This window comes from Dermacentor variabilis, chromosome 1 (genome assembly GCF_050947875.1).
Source record: "Dermacentor variabilis isolate Ectoservices chromosome 1, ASM5094787v1, whole genome shotgun sequence".
Classification (NCBI taxonomy): domain Eukaryota; kingdom Metazoa; phylum Arthropoda; class Arachnida; order Ixodida; family Ixodidae; genus Dermacentor; species Dermacentor variabilis.
This window is the reverse complement of record NC_134568.1, coordinates 87108489-87125948: the sequence shown is the minus strand read 5'-3', so window position 1 is coordinate 87125948 and position 17460 is coordinate 87108489. Positions and strand designations below refer to the sequence as shown.

At 44.2% G+C, this 17460-nt stretch overlaps 1 protein-coding gene across 3 annotated transcripts in view; it reads left to right on the top strand.

The window, feature by feature from the left end:
• rin (ras GTPase-activating protein-binding protein 2) overlaps positions 1-17460 on the top strand; it is a 100829-nt gene that overhangs the window by 61441 nt on the left and 21928 nt on the right. For all 3 annotated transcript variants that reach the window (XM_075690970.1, XM_075690978.1, XM_075690983.1), the window contains exon 7: positions 16611-16670. In XM_075690970.1, the coding sequence (XP_075547085.1) occupies positions 16611-16670 (60 nt within the window). The remainder of the gene's footprint in view (positions 1-16610; positions 16671-17460) is intronic.

The following is a 17460-nucleotide window of genomic DNA, read 5'->3' as shown; positions in this document are numbered from 1 at the left end:
CGTGTGATCACTTTCCTTTTAATTGCGGCATCGTGATGAACGCTGTTGTCGCAGTCGGCACTTCCATACTGATAGAACAAACGCAGAAAACAGGAAGACGTACGGTGGACAAACCTAAGCATACATACTACAGCACATAGCGGAAGCTACGGCAGCTAGGCTCGAAGCACGTACGAGGCAGCCATATTGAAATGCCGATGGTGATAGGTTAACACAGCTTTAGGGTCGTACTTGATTCTAACGCGCACGAAATTGTTTAGCCTATTTTATTGAGAAAGGAGTGTGCATTAGATTCGAGTAAATGGGGTAACCAAGCGCATGCAATAGTTTGTCGGAGATTGTAAATGTAATTCATGTTTGGCTTGTCTTTGCACTATAGGGCCATGTTACGATAATGAAACTTGCTCACTGTAACTGAAACTCAATAATACACCATTTTAAATATATACATTCATTCAAGTATTTATAAAATTTTGAATTTTTAAATTTTAGTTTAAGCGAATATTGAAGAGCATATTTGATTGTATATTCATAAATATCAAATGTTTGTACGGGCCTATATATTTCTCATCATTAGCTTTGTGGTCGCACTCATTTGCATCATATGTTGTGCGACACAAATTCTTAGTGTTAAAAGCACACTTCCACGCAAGGGCTTCGGATGCCTTGCACTTCCATTTCATGTGGATTGTAGGGGGCAGTGATACTTGTGATGATTCATGGCTAAAATTAGTCTTTGATCATGCTTTTGCACTGTTGTTCCTGCCTGCATTGCACAAGGGAGTTTCAATCTATCCTGTCGACTTGGACAAACCTTGTACCAAAAGAAACCATGCATTGTGGAAAGGCTGTGTGCGTCTATGCATCAAGGTGCGAAGCACGGACAAGTATTTTGAGTACAGCAAGCAATGGACTTTTCAGACTCCAAAAATTTGAACTTGATGGATATTCAGGACTTCCTATATGAATTGTCAGGGTTCTCATAGAGCTTATACATTCTCATGACCCATTTTTCGGACAAAATTAGATTTTCTGGACTGAATCGCTTGTTCCGAGCCGCGCTACCCGATCTTGGACGCCGCCTTGTTAAATTTTTCACTGGCTTGGCCTGGTTAGGCTTTCTGTGACCCCTCTGTAGCATCCGAAATAGGGAGGTCACGCTATCAATAGGTTTGTTTGATTCAGAAAAGGTGCACGGCACCACAAACGAAAAAGTGCAGGTGGTGTCAGATATGGTGTGTCGGGCTGCACCCACTTGCCGCAAGGTTCAAGAGATCACTGCACCACGGCAGCACCTTGCCTTGCACTCTGTTATTCGAGCACGGAGGTGCAGAGAAATTTGGCTGAGTGTGTGCCTTGCTCCTGTCTTGGAGGCTATGCCCACTTTTTTTTCTTCTTTGTTTTCAAACAGCCCTGTCATCATGATCGCTGTGCAGGATCTGTTTTGTCTAAAGCTTCAGTTGCTGTTTTGCTTGGGGTGTGTCGACTGAGCAGGTGTGTCTCAGAGGCGGCGTCACATCTGTGTGTGTATGTGTGACTTTGCATTTGTGTGATTGGCGCCACCTCCTGTGCCTTCGTGAGGGCCAAGTGGTGCGAAGACTTTTCTTTGATCTCGTTTCTTGCTGGCTCGTTTCTTCGATCTCCATTTTCGACTGTATACAGTGACGTCACTCATCTGCAAATTCAAGCCAATCTGATCACCCCGAAGCGCAGTACGAGGTAGGGCATTATTAGAAATTTATTTAAGCTGCTCTGAGCTTAATAAATTACATTTTTTTTTGCCTGAACAAGTTCTTCTGACTGTCTGATTTTGAGACTATTTTTCAGTCCCCGCAAGTTCCGGAAGATCGGTCGGCTGCTCTATGCTGAATATAAAGTGCATTATCTCAATAAAAGTTCGCAGTTAGAAAAAATTTGATTTGCAGAGAACTTGCATCGTTGACTGACCACAGCATGTCGTCTGTGCCATCCACTGCATTCGAAATTCCACTTGAATGATTTCACAAACCTTCACAAACAGGATGGTGGCCCACACCTCGACTAACCGCATAGCCAATTCATCCAGTGATGCACGCTTTAGGTTATTGCTTGGTGTGAAAGTTTGTTGGCCATTCTATGGCCATATGTTATGCGGTTCGCAAACTTAATCTTTAATGGGCTTATTAATGCACACATCCAGCTGCTGTTAGATAGGACGCTATGCCTCCGTATGTCACTACTAATGTTGAATTCCAATGGCGGAGTCGGAGCAAGTTTTTCTGCTCGTTTCGGAGCAAGTTTGTTCCAATGACGGAGTGAGGGTGGGAGTAAGCTGTTCCAATGAGAGAGTCTGAGTGGATTCAGAGCGGGAGTAACTCTGTGGAGCAGAAAAAGATGCTCCGCCGAAGTCGGCGGAGTGGACCGGAACTCTGCGTGACGTAGTTCCGTTACCACGTTTGTCTGCTGGGAGGCGCCACCGGTCACGACTCGCGAGGAAGCAGAAGGTGCTGCATGTTTGGCGAGATATCCGTTCCGCATTTTCCGGCGCTGAAGAGACAAGTGACCGGTGCAGCGGTGCTGGGAGCAAACAGTGAAAGGAAATGACAACGCGCAAGGTATCCTGGGTAACTCGGCGATAGAAGTTCCGCTTCCGCCTTGCACCGGCGGCGCAGGTTGTGTTCCACTCGCCGATTTGGAAGCGTTGCTCTATGCCAGAGTCGAGTGCTCGCTCGCGGAGTCCGTCGGCCGCTCCGACTCCGCCATTGGAATTCAACATTAGTCAGTTTGGCACACATCATGCATGTCCTTGACGTGCTGGTTGAAGTGGCACTTTAACACACCAAACACAAGCATGGCACGAAGCCCAAGGTTATTGCCAGGCCTTTTTCACTGCACACAATTAATTGGTCGATAACCATGTTGTTGCCCATCCGACCCTTTTCGTTTGCTCACACTAATGATGCCTTGAGGCCACGACAGGTAAAATGGCCAATCAACGGTTTCGGTGAGCAAGTCACATTGCCATTGAGACTGCGCACAGCCAAAACAAGCCAAAAAATGAAGCCACCATGCCACGGACCGATTTTTCGATTATTATGGTTTCTGATTCCATTGAAGTCTCACTCAATTTTTCTTCTATCATTTGCGTGTGCCATGTTGGAAATCTAGAAAGTGGTTCCATTCAAGTCGTCGCCTGTATCCTCACTTTGCTTGGCAATGTCATTTCTGGGCGTCCAAACATCCAAGGCAATGTTGCTGAAATCAAAATTTGCGGAACCCAAAAGAAATGTAGAAATCACATTAAAGTTCCTAAACAAAGTAGAAATGTAACGCGCACACGACTTTTTATCAAAACCCACCCTGGTGACTTAGCGGCTATGGTGTTCTGCTGCTAAGCGCAAGGTCGCAGGATCGAATCCCAGCCACGGTGACTGCATTTCAATGGGGGTGCATGCAAAAAGCCTGTGTCCCATGCATTGAGGGCACGTTAAAGATCCCTAGGTAGTCGAAATTTCCGGAGTCCTCCACTATGATGTGCCTCATAATCAAATTGGGGTTTTGGCATGTAAATCTCCAGAATACTCAATTTTTTTTACATTTCATATAAATAAAAGGGGAGGAGGGCAACAATCTACTGTATGTTGAACTGCGGCCAATTTCCTAGTCGGCTTCACCGCATGGTACTCAACGTTAGCTTCACCGCAATACATCGTACATATGCGGTAAAGCATTCAAATGGCCATGAAGGCAGTTTTGCTATCATGTCCGATTACATCGCACAGCCAATTTTCGGCCCAATTTTCTTGAAGGAAAAGTGCACTTTATAATCGGGTAAATACCATAATCGGGCATTGTGAGCTACAGTTGCTTGAAAATCTTCCTAGGGCAGGCTGAAAAATGGCGTCTTCAACTTTTTTTTTTTTAACATGCATTCAGTGCGTTCACTATCCCCTAAGCTTCACCGAGACAGACGCTGCCACTAAAGAGGTTGTTATTGTGGTCACCTTAGTGGTCAGGTGCATGTGTGTGGAAGTTCAGAGCTTCAGAAATACATGGGCTCTGTATGGAACGTTCGGCCGGGATCGAGTTAACCGGAGTCGTATTAACGAAAGGCCACTGTATATACATACCGAACCATAACACAGAATAAAAGTCTGAAAATAAATTTTACTTAATATTTAACTTTTGGGTAACTTCTGGTTACTCTTATTCATTTATTTAATGATTGGATTTAAGCCCGCAATACTGCATGGTGGTACGAGGATTCCCTCGCTTTTATATTCCTTTCTTTATTTAGGCCATACTGCTGGCGTTGTAAAGAAATGTTACATTTTTGCATGAAAATATTGTGCATGCATGCATATTGCAAACTTGAGTTCTCAATAACAGCAAATGCTGCCACATTCATTTTCTTCACCAGAATGTGTGCTATACAAAGTACTGCTATTGGAACCATTCGATTAAAATTTCCAGCAAATAAATATTTGATTTGAACCTAGCATTTACTGTTTGTGCAACAATAATTGTGAGCTGCTGTTGCCGCATTAAAATCTTCCTGGGGCAGGGTGAAAATGACCATCTTTTGCTGTTGTTTTTTCTGCTTTCACTGTACCTTAAGTGCCAGTATTCGTGTAGCACTGAATTATACCGCTAGTCATGTGTTGTTGTGCACAGTATGCAAAATTGTGCGAACGAGACAACAGCTCGTGTGCGCGACGCTGTCAGCAGAAGTGCGTAGCACCAAGAAAAAATAATAATAAAGGCGGGGCCTGTGACGTATGCGTCACGCGATCGTTGAGGTTCAGTATGGGAGAAAGCAGGGAAGGAATTTCGCTTGCAGAGGCTAGACTGGGCGAGTGGAAAGAGCGTCTTGCTTGGCAGTGGAGCCTGCCTGCAGAAATCATGGGTTTGCAGCACTGAAATGTTTGTCTTGGCTATTAATGAGCCAACTTGAAAAAAATTTGCGCCAGAACGCTCCAGAGAAGACATGTAACAACTTTCAGCGTATGTCTAAAATTTGCTATAGAGGCTGGTGAGGGGCTCTTTAACTGGGCGAATGAGCACAGCAAAGGATGAAAACAAACGCAGAGCACAGAGGTAGATGAAAGACTGCGATACCAAAGAGAGCATGAGGAGGAAAGCAGAGGAGGACGGTGCAGCGGAACGAAGGTTGTACCCATAGTAGCAAAGCTGCCATAGAAGCCCATACTTCCTGCAATCACGACTTGTGGAGCCACAGCACTGCCATCTACATTTCCCGGGGGCAACTTCTCGGTGGAAACAAAAAATTGTTTGCCATTCGAGGCTTGTTGTGCCAAGTCATCTACTGCCCTACTGCGCAGCTCACATCACATCGCATATACAGAGCACACAGCAGTACAAAATGTCATTGGTTGAGAACTGAATTTCGGCCTCACCTTCGTGACCATGTGAATTGACTTTGGAGGAACCATGAGGGGGAAAGCGGAAGGTAGGGAGGGGGTATGGTGAAAATGTGGAATGAAAACCATAGCAATGTGCAAGACGCCTTGCGGCGATCATGGTGTAGGTCTGTCTGCAGTGACTGCTGTGAATTGCGCTCATGCGTCACCCACGTACTGCCTCTTGCGATCTCCCTATCAGCAAGACAGTCGTGCCGCACTTCTCTCCATTTGCAATGTGCCGCACAACACATTGTCTGCGCTCAAATTTCGCATTGAGGAGTATTGTAATCATCGGCGAATTTTTGCACCATTCAAATTTCCATTATCTCCTGGGGAGCCCAAACCTCTCCCCACTATTGCATGTTAAAGCTCCCTTTATTTTATGGTCACCCATTCTCCTCCTCTATATGGATCGCCATTTTGCATTTAGTAGTTAGCGAATAATGGCACTCAGCTGCATTCCTTTGAAGATTATCAGCATCGCCAAAGGGAGGGAGGGGGACACAGCTGCTGGCTGAAGATTAGATGTGGAGAAGTCATACATATGCTCATGGAGACTGTTCTTGTAAAGCGTTGTATGCAGGTATTTCCACTGGTTATATGCACAGATTTACAAAAATTTTCCAGGCTGTTGTAATTGGTGTAAGGGGGAAGGTTACACACACAAAAATACAGTAAATGCGTGGGTGCTGGCCAGAACGTTTGGTTAGGCTTGAATTAATGGAAGTTTACTGTTGTAAATTTCACATTCACTGTACATGCAGTTTCAGCTGAGTCTCATTGTCAGCTGCAATGACTTTTTATCACCATTATTCTTGATCATGTTGCAGTCCTGTAAACATTTAGACAAATCTTAGCACCCTTGTCAATTGTTATCTGGTGACCTGCTGACATGCACACCACTTCCAAGCTGCCATTAATAGTCTGTGGTTCTTTGCTGTTGATCACTGGCAGCCAATGTTGACATTACACGGTGACATGATCTAGCCACTGGGTGTCACTGTGTCTTGTCTCGTGCACTTCCAAATGTAGTTGACGTAAAGTCAAATTTAGATTCCTATCCAACGTAGTGTAGGATTAGCCTTTTTTACTTAGCTCAATGTTTGTTATTTCAGTTTATTTAAACCCGCTGTGGTTGCTCAGTGGATACGGTGTTGGGCTGCTGAACACGAGGTTGCGGGATTGAATCCCGGTCACGGCGGCTGCATTTTGATGGGGGCGGAATGCGAAAACACCTGTGTACTTAGATTTAGGTGCACATTAAAGAACCCCAGGTGGTCAAAATTTTCGTAGTCCCACACTACGGCATGCCTCATAATCAGAAAGTAGTTTTGGCAGGTAAAACCCCATAATTTTTTTTTCAGTTTATTTGATTGCTGTTTGGTTAGCTTGCTTTCCACCCACTTTGCACTGGCAACACCTGGCTTTTGATGATGAGGTAATTTGCGTTTGAGGTTTTGCAGGTGGACAGATGCCTGCTGTCCATACGTCTGCTTGACTGCTGCTGATGACATATGCCTGAAAAAGCCTCGTTGCCCATATTACGATTTTTGCACAAGCAGCTAGTTTAGAATATAAGGTCATTATTTGTGATCTTGTTGGTCTGAAAGGGAGCCTGGGAAGTGAATTTCGTGGTGATACCAGCACCTAAGTCGATGAAGAGGAGGCCAATATGCCTCTGAGTAGCGTATCTGTACCACGCAGACGTAAGCTGCTCGACTGCATACCAAATAGCAGTGAAGGAAGAGGTAGAAGGAAGTGACTACATGTGGAGAGAGATTAGGTGTTACGAGGAGGAAAGCACAGATCCCCCTCAGAGCAGAGAGGGGGCCAACATATCACGTGATGTATTGAGGAGAGGCATGAAAGAATGGGAAACGTTAGTGTCAGTTGGAGCTACACCAGCACATGCATTACTCGCCATCACTCCACCTGAATCTCCTGCAGCTTTTACACTTAGGCATGATGATGTTTACTAGCTAAGCTCGTGCCAGCACTGCTTGGATGCAGTGGAATTCCTGTCACTGCCTGTGCATTCATTCGGTGCAGTGTATGTGATGCATGTAATTCACACATGCTGTTGCTGCTGAATCATCAGATGGGTTCTGCACGAGGTGTTTTTTGAGATAGGCTTAAATTTAGGGTTGCAGCCCTTGCACAAGAATTATACTGTATATCATCCATTGTATTACTTAATGAACTGACCTTCTCTCCCCTTCACGCACTGTTGTAAAAACTGGTAACAGCTACATGAATTTTTGTGTTGCTCATATTTGCACAAGTTTTCAGCATCTGTAGTTGCTGCACTTGCTTCTTAGAAGCATGAAGTATCTAAGTTTGATTTTAATGAAGGCACTGATTACTGGCAGACAAAACAGAACTTACAAATCATTGTACTAATGGATGCATTAAACCTGGCTGTAATAATTCAGGTACAGGGAAGTAATAGTCAATTGGAATATTTATGCTGTTCGGCACTAAGTGCCATCTACTCATATTCAACTTCTGGTGACACCATGAGTGAACTGCTGCTAACATCTACCCAGCACTAGCTTCCCAAGTTTGCCATGTTTAAAACAGAAATGCAATCAAGCCACAGGCACTAAATGCGAGGCTACAAGGATGGAAGTTGTGAACGTTTTATGGCAAGTACACTGTACACTTTCATTTCTCTTGCTTCTCAGATTTCCAACAAAAAATGTAAATGTGTGCAACACCGAATTCAGTTAAAGTTTATTTTTCCCTGATCACAACAAGACAGCAGCCGTGTAAAATGTGCTGGATACCATATTAAGGTATGTCCAGACTACTCATTCATCGCACTAGGAATCTTGCTGCACACACAAACAAATGTGCATGTGATGTCTTGAGGGAACAGCTTTTGGTATTGGGGACTTGTGCCCATCAGCTGAGCAGTGTAGCACCACTGTCACTCATGGTATTGCCAAACAATGGCAGGGGTCCTTGTTAATGTGTTAAAATTCTTCGGGTACTTAATGAACTTTTCGGGGGCTATGCTTGTATCCATGTATCTTTCTATCTAACCGTTTTCCTGCTTACCTGGGTCACTAGGTAGTTTGCATCGGGGTGCTGAGCTGAAGGAACAGTATTCAAAACAAACCCTCTGACCAACTTCGGTCACCACGTATGTGGCAGTGTGTTCATGCCTGCCGCTTTTCAACAAACCTCTTTCACACGGACATAGGTCACCGTAGATGTGGGACTAGATAGCTAGTGCTGTTCGAAGAAATGACGCCAACTTGGAGTACTCAGTATGTGCTACTCAGTCTGTGTTGGTCTCTAGTGAACCTCTTTGATGCAACTTTGGTAACTGGGTATGTGTCGTTCTTCAGTGAACTTCTTTGGTGCAGTTTGCTAACTAGGTATGTGCCACTGCACAATGACAAAGTAGAGCTCTTAAAAGGCCCCTCACCAGTTCTGGCCATTTTGAGCTGACAAGCGCAGAGCATACAATGCACGTAAACGATCCTGTTTGAAAAGTATTGTATCCCTGTGCGCTACGGAAAGGTTTGAAATTTCAATCCGAACGACGTTTTCCCTTCCCTTCACAGCAACCGCTGCATGCCGGACGGTGACACACACGTGTCTCTGTGCCTACGTACTCGCGTTCGCAGTGTGACGTCGATCATCAAGACACGCGAATTCGAGAATTATGCAAGGGAACATCTGTTATTTGTGTGATCTGTTGCTTGAATAGACAAATTTAAGTTTAGAGGAATAATCAAACACAAAATGTTTGATTCCTAGGATTCCTTCTTAGGAAGTCCCAAAAATAGAACTTTGACTGTACAACTTACCAAGAGGACGCTTCAAATGGTCCATGGGGCGAAAGCGCAACGGAAGGAGGACGAGAACAGAAAGGACCGACGCATTGAGGAATGAACGGGAAAGGAAGTGTGCCACTGCTTCTTTGAAGGAGCTTGAGCTCAAAAAGCAAAGTGTTGGCTAACGCCTAGATGCAGGTGTACCTCGTCCAAATTAAAATAAACTCTTCAAAGCAGTGAAACGCAACGCTGAGGCATTGTGCACAGGCTGAGAGTGTCGGGACAGTTGAGGTTGACTTTTGAGTTGCAGAGAGAGAATCTTCATCATCATCATCAGCCTGGTTATGCCCACTGCAGGGCAAAGGCCTCTCCCATACTTCTCCAACTACCCCGGTCACGTACTAATTGTGGCCATGTTGTCCCTGCAAACTTCTTAATCTCATCCGCCCACCTAACTTTCTGCCGCCCTCTGCTACGCTTCCCTTGGAATACAGTCCGTAACCCTTAATGGCCGTTGGTTATCTTCCCTCCTCATTACATGTCCTGCCCATGCCCATTTCTTTTTCTTGATTTCAACTAAGATATCATTAACTTGCGTTTGTTCCCTCACCCAATCTGCTCTTTTCTTATCCCTTAACATTACACCTATCATTCTTTTTTCTATAGCTCGTTGTGTCCTCAATTTAAGTAGAAACCGTTTCGTAAGCCTCCAGGTTTCTGCCCCGTACGTGAGTACTGGTAAGACACAGCTGGGGGGGGTATATACTTTTCTCTTGAGGGATAACGGCAACCTGCTGTTCATGATCTGAGAATTCCTGCCAAACGCACCCCAGCCCATTCTTATTCTTCTTATTATTTCTGTCTCATGATCCGGATCTGCAGTCATTACCTGTCCTAAGTAGATGTATTCCCTTACCACTTCCAGTGCTTCGCTACCTATCGTAAACTGCTGTTCTCTTCCGAGATTGTTAAACATAAATTTAGTATTTTGCAGATTAATTTTTAGACCTACCCTTCTGCTTTGCCTCTTCAGGTCAGTGAGCGTGCATTGCAATTCGTCGCCTGAGTTACTAAGCAAGGCAATATCATCAGCGAATCGCAAGTTACTAAGGTATTCTCCATTAACTCTTATCCCCAATGGACGGTTTGCAAAATAGTGAGCGCCATCTGGCGCACAACAGGCAAAGCTGCAGTGCTCTGCAGTGCTCTGCGTATGTGGTTAGAGAGAGAGTTTCGTTTCTCGGCTGCTGCCTGGCCTCTGCAGCGGCAGCCATGTGCATTCATGGCGTCAAAAATAATTGAAGATGCCGTCACCCAGTTCCAGTTTTCGTACATGTCATAGACCTCAGACTTCTCGAAGTGCACCACTCAAACTGATCGCGTGTGGCAATATCTGCTTTCTAGAGCTGCCACTATTCACCAGGCTCATCGAGGCTCGGCACTGAAGGACGATTACGTTAAAAATATTGTATATTCCGAGGCTGCAGATGCCAGCACGGGACTGATGCGAGCGAAATACACTCCTTCAACAAAGAGCGGAGCGCGCCTCGTCGAAACACGCTGCCGATGTGTCGCCGAGTGTCCACACTTGGTTTCACAGACTGGCTGCGCGCAGCTACCACCGTGCAAGGTTTGCTCTTTGCTGCCGACACAGTATAGAGAGAACCAACTCAGCGTTCATTTAACCGCGACATAATCGTCCAGACGCTAAAATACGAAAATAAACACTTTGTGGCCTGCTCCGTTTTCATTACAAGCGCCGTCGGCTGCTGCTTCGACAACCGGGAGCTAGGCCTGCCGGCTCGAGCGATCGGCGGCTGCCGACAAAATCAGCACGCCGAGCGTGATGTTTCTCTTAAGAGAGTTTATCCTACTAATATGGCCCATCTGGAACAAAGCAAAGCTTCACGGAGCTGTTTGACTTGTTACGACGGTCCGTTTTTCACGCACGGCAAATACGGGAATGTCTCAAACGACGCGCCGTTCTCTCGACTGTATACGCACTAATTGCCATCGATGAAGACGGTAGGCCTCGCTCGCTGGCCGTGGGTGTCGCCGATTACGAAGAAGCTTGTGCTGGGAATTGAACGCATAGTTTTCTGTGAGCTCTTCGACTCATGTATCAATATTAAAAGGCTAAATAAGAAATACATTTGGCTATTTGTACACCGTCGGCAGAAAAGGGCAAACCAGCCGAACTCCGTCGCACGGTGGTTGCTCCGCGCTGCCCGTCGGTCACACCAACTGCCCTCGAATGGTGTGTTTCGATCACTTCAGTGGCGTAGTACTAGGCGCCGATTGTCATATGAGGTGCACTTTTGACATCACTTTATAATATTTAGTATAATAACATATCAGCAACAACTGAGTGACACCACTGCGCGTTCGCAAGCGCTGTCCGTCCTCATCCATCTTGAGCTTTCCCTATTCTGGCAAAATGCGGCTGTGTTTAAGGGTGTCTTGAAGCTTGCAGGCCGAAATAACCTCGCTGCTCTGGCATATGACAATTCAGTAGCAGCAAATAGCGCGATGAGAACCGGCTCTGCGAGGAGCGAGCAAGTTGTGTGCTGTGATGGCATCTCCGACCATCGCTTATCCATGCTGCTTTCCTCGCCAGATAGCTCTTCTCGGACGGAAACCGAAATAAACTCGTGCTCCGTTTGCTAGTGAAACACTTTGTGCACAATGCGCAAAACAACGAGCTGTCCTTTTCACGAAAATACCACGATCATAACCACCACAAACCGTCGTATCAAGGCGCGCTATAGCTGTGTTGGTTGTTCGTCTGCTTCTCGTACCTAACCATGTAGAGGGCGCTCGTGACAGCCGTGTTCGCGCATGTGCAACAGTATTTTTGCAAATCGTCCATTCTTCCCAATCCAGGCCTCTGAATACCTCCTGTAAACACACTGTGAATAGCATTGGAGAGATCGTATCTCCCTGCCTGACGCCTTTTTTTATTGGGATTTTGTTGCTTTCTTTATGGAGGACTACGATGGCTGTGTAGCCGATATAGATATCTTTCAGTATTTTTACATACAGCTCGTCTACACCCTGATTCCGCAAAGCACTCATGCACAAAGTTTTATGCAGACACTTCTAAGTCGCATGCTGGGGTATATTATGCAGCTGTCGGTCCATCCTTCTCGGAATCCGGTGTACTGCACCCAGAAAAAAGTATCTTTACGGCTGAGTCCTATGCCCTATTGTTGACTGTAAAGCACATAAGGAAATCAAGACTTTAAAAACAATTATATTTATAAACTCTCTAAGCATCGTAAAAGCCTTGAAGTCTCACTGTGAACACAAAAACCCTGAACTTATTGAGCTCCATTCTGTTCTTTGTAGAGCATATATATATATAACCAGCATGTCATTATATGCTGGATACTTGACCATAGAGGCATACTTACACTGCAAGCTATTATTCCTACCACTGCTGTCCCTGCCACAGATCTGAAGCTTTTCTTACGAAAGAAGCTGTGAAGCCACTGGCAACGCTTGTGGGGTGCGGAAACAAAGAATAAGCTTCACTTGCTTAAGCCACACTTAAGTTTCTGGCCCTCCGCATCGAAAACACGACGAATTGATGTCTTATTCTGTCAACTCAGTATAGGACACATATGGCACCTATAATTTTTTACTTACTGGAAATAAACCTCCAATCTGTGGTAGATGTGGGGAGAGGCTGGCGGTCCTCCACATCCTCCTGGAGTGTCAGGAAGCCAAAGCTGACAAACATTTTCCTCTAGCATACCGGCAGCACATCCCGCTTTATCCAGTGATGTTTTTTTGGTTCAAAAAAACATCAAGGAGGACATTCCCCTCGCCCAGGTAAAAAGGTACAAAACAGCGCGACCTAGGGAGACCCTCTCTCTCTGAGGCCGGACCCCTAACCTGCCGGACTGGTGTACCTGCCGCAACCCGTGAGTGACCATGTTGCCCGACTATCCCGAGCAACGAGGCCAGCCTATTTATTACTATTACAGAGAGGACGGCCCTCTGCCAGTGTTCTTTATTGCCGGTAGCAATAAACATTCTTACAGTTGACGCCGCTGGTTGCCTTATTCGTTCGAACCCGACGTAGCCGCGATTCCCGCGCTGTGGGTTGGGAAGTAACACAAAGCGACTGCGTGGGGCTAGATCCGGAGCTCGCCTTCAGAGTGGAACCCCCACACACTCTTTGGCCATACCTGGCCCATGTGCCACTAAACTACACACATTCATTCACTTCCTACTTTGTTTTCGTCAGCATGTCATTAGCCGAGCACTCGTCAGTAACTGCGTCAGCACTGTGCACTTTTTTCTACTGTTGAATTGTGCCTTGCCTGTGTTTGATGAATGTGGAGGTTTGCACACTGATAGCGTAGCATACATGGTACATGTGGCACCTGTTTCTACGTGGAAATTCTTCCAGTAGATACTTCATGCAGGACATGTTTTGAGCCAGTAATAATCAGGTGTGGTGACTAAAGCATTGTTGTGTAATTCTAACATGCACATCAGTTTTTGTAAAAAAAATTTCTTGTAAAGTTGGGATTACAATTTGGTAAGTGCAGTAGCTTTCTTTTTCTGTGCTTGAGTAGGCTAGGCAGTGTCAACCATGGCAGTGATTATGCCAATGGATTAGGATGCTGTTGTTTTTTTAATTGCATGTGTATAATCTTTTTCTCCAGCATGAGTAAAATCAACAAACATGTCGAATTGAAGGCAGTTTAAAAAATAATTTGATGTACTATAGCTAATTCATAAAAAAATGCAAAAGAAAAACGTTTTTAATATCATGCATCTCTGTAATAAATTTCTCAAAATGGAACCCTACAAAACGCAGAGTGGTGAAATTGACGTGCTGTGATAAGAAGTGTGGCCAGCTTTCACTGGTGTAGTGTAAGGTGCAGTTAAGGCATGCAGCACCCAGCAGTGAAGAGGGCTTCTGGTCACAGTGGACTGCATAGGAAGTAACTTCCTTTTTATGTGGAATCACAACCACTTATTGCTCACATTGGGCTTGTAAGAGGTTCACTTTATCTTCGTAATGCTTGGCCTAAAATTTCAATATGGCCTGGCCACGCAACACCTTTGAAGGTATTCAAAGTGCAGAATAGATTGCTCAGCACTGTGACAGTATAGTGGATGAAAATGATATCTTTGAGAATGCTGAAGTGTGCTAACATATTGAATGCAAGCATGTTTAATGCAGAAACATGCATGGTAAACCTAACACAAGTTTGTCGGCTTGAATTGGCTTGTTCCGAGCTTGGGCAGTAGCTACTAGATTGCCCAGAACTGCTCTAGTGACTTTCACTGCTCTTTGTCACAATGGCCATGTTAGCATGCTGTTTTGCAGGTGGAGTCGAAATTTCGGTTGTATATAGGGTGAGTGGCAGGGCTATCGTGATGCCTTGACTAATTGGGCATGTCAAAATTTATGGTGTGTAACAAAATCTGTAGTCACCTTCATTTATACAGGTGTACCCACCTTACAGTTGCCATCAGCTCCCCCCTCCCCCATTTTTTTTTAAGTTCAAAAGCAAGAAATAGCAAAAATCATATCAGAGGACCAAACCGCAATGTTCTCACGTGATTGGAGTAGCTGGCAGCATTTTTCATTTCTTGGGAAATAATGGTGTCAAAGTGAAAAGGCAATACAGTTAGAATATTCAACCACTCACTGGAAGTGGGACAAATGTAGATGCTTTCAATGCTGACATTTTTGTTTGAAGTGTTGAAAATTATTACTTCTGGCTGAATTCGTGTTCTCAAGCACAGCTACATGTTGAGAGCATACGTTTCGTTTAAGCTCCAAAATCCAGTCTTACTTGTGCCATAAGTACCCTAAACCACATTTTCCAGTTTTTCACTTCTGTATACTGCATGCTCTCTTCTATGTAGATGTACTGTAGCACCTGTAATCATCTCGTAGCTACACCAGCAACAACATTGTAGCTTTTGATGATAGGTTAATTTGCGTCGTGAGTCTTGCAGATGGGACAGAAGCGTGTTGTCCATTATATCCGCGTGATTACTGCTGAGAAATGTGCTGTGAAGGAGCTGCTGTGTTGCTGTGTCACAGCGGTGGAGTGGGTAGGCAGTAGAAACCAGTAGTGGGTATTGCAACCTGTAGAAATGTTGCAATAAAAGTTGTAGTTGTTCACCAAATGAAATGTTGGATATCAGAAGATCTGTGCTTGTTCGTGGTGCAGTCAGTGCAGCAGTATGCCATTACTGTATATTTTTATGTGGCTGTGTGTTGTTTGTAATGCATTTTCTTGTTATTTTATGTATATTGTGTGTTATCACAATTTTTGCATGAAACACTTCCGTACACTATTACACCATGAAGGTTTTGGCTAGCGCAGCAGTCCCATTCAGACTTGTGCAGTTACAGAAAGCAAAAAATAAATTACTACATTCAAAAATGAGATTAATTAGTTACAATAAGTTATTTTCCCAACGCGAGTCATTAGACTTTACTAAAATTAATGTCACTTTCCTCAAACTTTCATTACTGTGTCGTATCATTACCAGTTGCAATTGATAAGCATCTTTCGGAAGCTCTCCAGCTGCTTTTGGGTTCTTGGTTTTTTTCAATTAACATTAAAATCTTGTTTTGATATTCAATTAAAATGAAACTTCTTTACTGCTACCTCAATAGGCCATGTTCGACTTTAAATATGACTGTGTGGTTGCTATAATTCTTTTTTAATGGTATGGGGAAGGTTTAAGCTTCTACCTTTAGAACTATGATGAGTATTTTAAAGAAGCATGTCTTTTAAGAAAACCACCGATCTGCCTTCCTTCAGACATACCAATTTGTCACCTAATAATAATAGAACATATTCAGGTAAAACCTGGAAAATTTGGAAAATTTTAAAGCCGTAAATGGGTGCACACCTGCATTTATTTTTTTTCACCCAGAGTTTAGTGGCTGAAACTTTCTGCTTCAAAATAAAAGGCTGCATGAGTTGGAGCCAATGATTTATGGATTTTCGTGCCACAAGAGCCGGCATGGCTAAAGAGCACAAGGACAATTCTTGGAGCCAAACTGTAGTGCCTGTATGTGTAATCTTAGTACACATTAGGGGGGCATGCCAAATCCTTCCTCCTCGTTCCTAGTTACCGACATTTTGGCCAGACATTGCAGTGGTAGACATAAAGCTATCGCATCAGCACAACTGTCAAGCACCTCTAAATGTCTTTGTTAGTAACTCCCATAAGGTTCTTCCAAGCCCTTGGTGTAGCTTGGGGGCATGAATGTCACTTTGGCCATCATGCTCTGTTTCACACAGTGCGTCCAGCAATTCAAGGCCTTCAAGTTTAAGCAAAGCTTTGAATATATTAATGTGCTGCTGTAGCGGCATCCATATGCAAGAAATGTGAGCGCTGACTTGCTTGTTAAAATGTTTCTCTGTTTATTTTTCAGAACTGTGGCTTCGTCATCTTTGAGAGCTTTGAGGCTGTCCAAATAGTACTACGGAATGTGGTAAGTGCAAGGGCCCTTTTTCTTTCTCTCTTAACATTGACTTAAGCAAGAAGCTACGGCATGATTTTTAGACTAAGGGCGGCTGTGAGAACACTGTACGCTAAGCAGCATTTAATAAAAAAAAAGGACTGGAAAGTACTCAAGGTTGCGCATAAGGTCAAAGTATTTCAACTTTTAAGTTGCCCAGAAATTGCCTAGCCCAATCCAAACCAATAATGAATTGCCTCACAAGAACGTTTTGCCATGATATCAGTCTTCCGCTACAGCTGTGGCTCTGCCAGGCGCCAGCTGCACATGCACTGGCTATGACAAGGTATACCAGCATTTTCATTCAAAACTGAACAGCGCTGAGAAAATAGTTCAATTGGTGGTTGTGTAGCTGAAACAAATTGGTCTGGAGGCAAAAAGTAAATTTATTGGATCTTCCCCCTCTCTCCTGGTGTTTGGCAAGAACATTAATGCACTTTAGATCCTTTACATTCGTGTAGTGCAAAATAGCCAGGGTGTTTTCTTGGGCATGGGTAGGACTAGAAAATTTAGTAAGTAGCTAGTCTGGGAAAGAAAATGAATCAAGAAAGCTATTGCCTTCTAAGTGCCAATAGTGAAGAAAGCTCAATAATAGACTTCCTTTATTTTTCACATGAGTGTATTAGTCAGTCCACATGAACGTGAAGTTGTAAAACCTGGGAAGTAGTTCAAGCCAGTTAAACCCTCGTAATTCAAGAGTAAAGGTTTTTGAAATATGCACTGTTCGAAATAAGAACTCTAGAGGGTATAAAGAGAACACCTT